Here is a 6,000-nt window from a genome sequence, read left to right as displayed (position 1 = left end):
GCACTGTACCTACAGTAGATTACAAAGGCAGATTTAATAGGTTAGACATAAGGAAAGAATGTAGCAAATGAGAAGTTGCACACAGCAACTAAGCTGGACCCTTGTTTTCTTTCACAGCTGAAACCCAAATTGTTGCTCTTGACAACTGCTTCACTTTTGTGCCAATCTTTTGTGCACCTGTCTTAATAAGAATGCCTCTGTATACTTTGCACATGATAATTATCCCATGCAAGTCTTTACTGAATAAACTCATATGCATAGAAAACACTTGTGTGCACATAATAACCAGCAGGAATTTGATGACTGCAGGGAAAAGGATTTCGTTAGGTAAACAAAGTATCTTAAAGAACACTCATTTTTTTTTAGACATGAAATGAACAATGCGCTCACATGTTAATACACTTCAAGCTTGGAGTTTCCTACCGTCTAAGTAGATGACATATATATACAGGAATATATATATATATATATATATTATATATATATGCGTGTCTGACTCTTGTCATTACAGTGAGAATGCATTTATATTTTACAGTGTTTACAGTTACTATAGAAAAAACCTTAACCAGAAGGCATGTACTCAGTTACATGGTCACAGTACACTTCTGTTTCCCTGAACAAATAATTCAAAAGACAGGTCCTAGCGGACAAACGGCAATACCATATGCTGCTTTTACACTGGTCTGCAAAGCTCGGAAAAGTGGGTCATGTGTGGTAAGTGCTTTGGAAGGATATTCTTTTTACTTTAATAACACAGTGCTCACCCACGTAAAGGTCAGAACGTTTTGTCTGGATTGTGCCGCAGGTCCATCGAAAAGAGGAGGACCTCGGAAACATGGGAACAGTGCCAAGATTGGCTGCTAACACTCTCCATACCATTATCTGAGAGTAGTCGATGGATGCAGGACAATTTCTTTTTCTACCTTGAAGAATTTTCTGCATATCAAGCCACTGGGAATGTTTTGAGTAAAAACAAAAAAACAAAAACACAAGAAAAAAAAATGTAAAAAGAAAGTAACAAAAATAAATAAAATCAAGACAGTGCTGTTGCTGTTTTGACTAACCAGCTGGCAAAATAACGTTTAAAGCTAGAATTTATTGCTCCAGATTTAAGTTGCAGAACCTCACTGCTGCGTACAAACTGTTAATCTTCATATAGATGCTCAGACATGATTGTCTCCTCGTGTCTAAACGCACAAAATACAAGCTGCTATCTGTACAGTTTACAGTACTGAAACACATATTTGGAAATGAAGTATAGATATGTTAGTTTTTTTTTTGTTTCAAAGATACATCATATTACAGCAGGGGTTTACCCAAATCTTTCCTTTCTCCGTCACCTTAAAGTAGACAACAATTTCACTGTTAATTATAGCTAAAGTACAATAAAGAAAGAACCTGTGTACTAAACATAAGTAAACCAGCCAGGCTCCAGAGAATTTTTTTTTTTTTTTATATTTATATTTTTTCTTTTGAGGAAACCCCTGTACACAGACGAAAATAAGTGTCTCAGCATATTCTTCAGTCATGGACTTTGCAGTTCCCAAAACAAGACCAGTGCTTGTCAATCACATCAGAGTGCCTTGAAAATAAGATATACATCTGCTTAAAAGAACCACCGGAATGCTTCGGCGCTCGGGACTGGTGTTCTCTGCAAATAAGGAGAAAAAAATAGGTTACTTTGCTGTTACTATCATTTGGACTTCAGAATAAATTTCAGCCTTTCTATGTCAAATTAGATAAGTATACCGCACAGGTAAACACATTCCATTCAAAAATAGCCAAACGCTTTCTGGAAATTGCAGTCTTTACATTTTGACATTCCAAGTCGGTCTTTTTTTCTTTTACATTTATACTTTTTTTTTTAGCCTGAGAAAGAAATAAATCAATAAGTCACTGGCTGGGTATAATACGAGACTCGGAGCAAATTAAAATTGGATTTGACAAGAAAGTCGACATCTAAGAGACGTTTCAAGGGATACCTTTCCTACAGCGCTTGAACTTTCATGCATGTAGCTCATGATATGCTGACATGGAAATGTGAACTTGAAGAAGGTGATTGAATACAGGAGATATACAGTGTACCCCGTGACACTGCAGAAAAGTGGGCTTAGTGGAACATTACCATTCCTAAAGCTGGTCATACACTTGAAGATTTCCACCCAATGTCCCAAAACAATCCACTCCTTATAGAAAGGGGTCAATTCAGAAGGAATCAATTCCTAGCACACATCACACATACATGTTTAATAGATTCCAGCAGGGATTCTATTGAAAAACAATCGTACCGCAGTGTTGCACTGCTGAGTGCAATGTAACCCTATACCCCATCAATTGTCTGTTGCTACTGCCCTGCCCCCAATCCACCTAGATTTTCTGCCATGTCCGCTCAATACTTTCAATTGATTTTTGGTCAAAATTGATGGAAAGAAACTTAAAAAAAACAACTATTTCCATCCGATTCCATCAGGGAATCAATGTGTGTATTTAAGTTTATTTCTCCGTAAGGAAAACAAAACCCCCAGATTCCCTTAGAATGTTATAAAAAGAGCATTTTGTTATATCTGGCAGAGTGAGAAGTTCAACAGTGACAAGACTCTTACCTCACCACCATGCCCTGCAACTGTTTGTTGACCACCATATTGTACTCTGAGTAAACAGCATAAAATAATAAATTGTGGGGTTCATTTAGCACATTTCTCTGGTGCAATTGATGCCGGTTTTAACTTCAATTTTAAAGATGGTGATGCCTTCACTTTATCTTACTTATTTATTTCAAATAGTGAGCAAAGTTCCGAGTTAATTTAGCACCTAATGATGTGCATAAATGAACATATTTGGCTAATCTGCAGAGAGACCAGCACACAGCAGCCGTTTCCTGCTAATCACAGCAGAGCTGTGAAATAATCCTCTGTGCTCTTGTATCCTAAACTATACCAGATCCTTCCCCATGGACAGTGGAGGAGTGGCTCAGACATGGGGTTGACTTTGACTTCCCCTGCTTTTCCATAGTACAGTCCCACTGCTGCTGGGAACAGGATCTATTTGGACAGATTCCTTGGCCCAGTGGGTTGTCTAGTAACAGGAGTATGGGGCTATCCAATCACCTTCATGTCAGCTTGTGTAACGATCGTTAACGGATGTGGTCAACAGTTCAACCCGATTGCACAGTGTCTCCATAATTTTCTGGTCTGCGGTTCTGTAACGATCGGTGTAGCAACACAGACGTCTGATTATGTGTGATCTGCAGAATCATCAATAATACAGACGCTATACCTGATTATGTGGTGATCTGCAGTATCACCAACAATACACGTATAGCTGGCAAAATACAAGGTATGTGTAGTGCTTGGTGCAACAATAGACTGGGCCTTACCAGAGGAGCTGGTAGGTACTTATTAGAACACAGTAACGATAAGTTTGCAGGACCTCACCAGAGGAGCTGGTGGGCACTTATTAGAACACAGTAACTGATAAGTTTAGCTGAGCCTCACCAGAGGAGCTGATGGGCACCAATAGAATACTAAACTAATCAGTTACTGTATTCTATTAGTACTGTATTCTACAGTAACTAATCGTTACTGTGTTCCAATAAGTACCTACCAGCTCCTCTGGTGAGGTCTTGATAAACTTATTGTTACTGTGTTCTTATAGTGCCTACCAGCTCCTCTGGTAAGGCCCAGTCTATTGTTGCACCAAGCACTACACATACTTTGTATTTTGCCAGCTATACGTGTATTATTGGTGATACTGCAGATCACCACATAATCAGGTATAGCGTCTGTATTATTGGTGATTCTGCAGATCACACATAATCAGACGTCTGTGTTGCTACACCGATCGTTACAGCTTGCTTGAAGAGTTTTTGGGAAACTCTTCCATTCAACTAACATGCTGCTTCCAGTTCTTCCTCTGTTTACAGACTCAGCCTATAAATAAGTCTATAAATAACCAGTGGCAACTTGCTAGTTGTGTGAAGAGTTCAATGAAGACCCCTTCCTTCTGAAGACACTTCAAGCAAAGCTAACATGACAACAATGAATAGGACAGGAGCTAGACTACAAGCAACAATGCAAAGAAGGCTTCAATCAACAAGGGAAGATCCCTACTGCAATCTAGGCAGTTTATGAAAAGTCCTGGATACGACTTATTTATTTATTTATTTATTGTATTTATAAAGCGCCAACATATTACGCAGCGCTGGACAATAAATAGGGATACATACAATATTTAGGGGTGACACACAGCAAAATGACAATACCTGAATACAAGAAAGATCAGATCATGCAGCACAGTATGAGTACAAGGTAATGCTTAGTCAGTCACTGGAGGGGAGCATGGAGATTAAGCAAGTTAGGTTCACTCAAGAGGCCTAGCATGGGTTCACAGTAATGGAGGTGCATGATCAGGTTGGACACAAAAGGAGGAGGACCCTGCCCAAAGGCTTACAATCTAAAGGGAGAGGTAGGGACACGAGAGGTAGGAGACCAGAGTTCAGCTGTGGGTTTAGAGCACTTGTGAGGGGTAGTAGGCCAGGGTGAAAAGGTGAGTTTTGAGGGCTTTCTTGAAGATGTTGAAGGAGGGGGCTGCACTAATGGGTGGAGGTAGGGAGTTCCATAGTGTTGGAGCGGCTCTTGAGAAGTCCTGGAGGCGTGCATGGGACTGGGTGATGCGGGGGCGGTTAGGCGAAGTTCATTGGAAGAGCGGAGTGAGCGGCTAGGTGTGTACCTCTGAGTAAGATCGGAAATGTAGGTTGGACAGGTTTTGTGCACAGATTTGTAGGTCAGACACAGTATCTTGAATCTGATTCTGGACTGGATAGGAAGCCAGTGGACGGATTCAAGGAGGGGATCCGCCATGGTGGAGCGATGGGAGCAGTGGATAATTCTGGCTGCCGCATTCATGATGGACTGCAGTGGGGCTGTTCGGGTCATAGGGAGACCAGACAGCAGGGCATTGCAGTAGTCAAGGCGGGAAATTATGAGGGCATGGATGAGGAGTTTGGTGGTGGCAGAGGTCAGGAAAGGGCGAATCTTACAGATGTTACGAAGGTGGAAGTTGCAGGACTTTGTGAGGTTTTGGATGTGGGGAGTGAAGGAGAGTGCGGAGTCCAGGGTGACACCCAGACAGCGGGCTTGAGAGGTAGGGTGAATGGTAGTGTGGTTAACAGTGACATGCACATCTGGGAGGTTTATGGATGTCCGGGGTGGGAAGATCATAAATTCCGTTTTGTCTAGGTTTAGTTTCAGGAACCTAGCGGACATCTAGGAGGAGATGGCTGATAGACAGGAGGAGACCTTGTCTATGGTAGTGGTGGATATGTCAGGGGTGTGGAGGTAGATCTGGGTGTCATCTGCATACAGATGATAGTTAAAACCCATGGAGGAGATAACCTTGCCAATGGAGGATGTGTATAGGGTGAACAGTAGGGGGCCAAGGACCGAACCTTGGGGGACTCCCAACGAGAGGTGGTTGGGGGTGGATGAGGACTCATTGAAGGCGGTCGTGAAGGAGCGGTTGGAGAGGTAGGATGAAAGCCAGGACAGGGCAAGATCGTGAATGCCCATGGACTGGAGGGACTGGAGGAGTAGGGGATGATCTACTGTGTCAAAAGCTGCTGAAAGGTCAAGAAGGAGGAGAATGGAGTATTTACCTTCAGCTTTAGCTAAGGCAAGGTCATTGACCACTTTGGTGAGAGCAGTTTCGGTTGAGTGGGCAGGCCGAAATCCAGATTGTAGTGGGTCTAGCAGTGAGTTGGCATTGAGGAACTGGGTCAGGCGTTTGTGAACCAGACGCTCAAGGAGTTTTGAGGCAAAGGGGAGGAGGGAGATAGGACGGTAGTTGGAGGGTAGTGAGGGGTTGAGGGAGGGTTTCTTGAGCAGGGGTAGTACAGTGGCCTGCTTGAAGTCTGAGGGGAAGGTGCCTGTGGATAGGGAGAGGTTGAACAGGGTAGTGAGGACTGGGGCCAATTCCGTGAAGTGAGGCTGGAGTAAATCAGAA

General features: G+C 42.5%; 1 protein-coding gene across 3 annotated transcripts in view; it reads right to left on the bottom strand.

Annotated features, from left to right (window-relative positions):
* Positions 1 to 494: 494 nt before the first annotated feature.
* The window catches only part of CXXC4 (CXXC finger protein 4), a 260,319-nt gene continuing 254,813 nt past the window's right edge, over positions 495 to 6,000 (bottom strand). For all 3 annotated transcript variants that reach the window (XM_068231479.1, XM_068231504.1, XM_068231494.1), the window contains one exon: positions 495 to 1,651. In XM_068231479.1, the coding sequence (XP_068087580.1) occupies positions 1,607 to 1,651 (45 nt within the window). In that variant the 3' untranslated portion in view covers positions 495 to 1,606. The remainder of the gene's footprint in view (positions 1,652 to 6,000) is intronic.

Source organism: Hyperolius riggenbachi, chromosome 1 (genome assembly GCF_040937935.1).
Source record: "Hyperolius riggenbachi isolate aHypRig1 chromosome 1, aHypRig1.pri, whole genome shotgun sequence".
Lineage (NCBI taxonomy): Eukaryota > Metazoa > Chordata > Amphibia > Anura > Hyperoliidae > Hyperolius > Hyperolius riggenbachi.
This window is presented reverse-complemented; position numbering and strand designations above follow the sequence as displayed.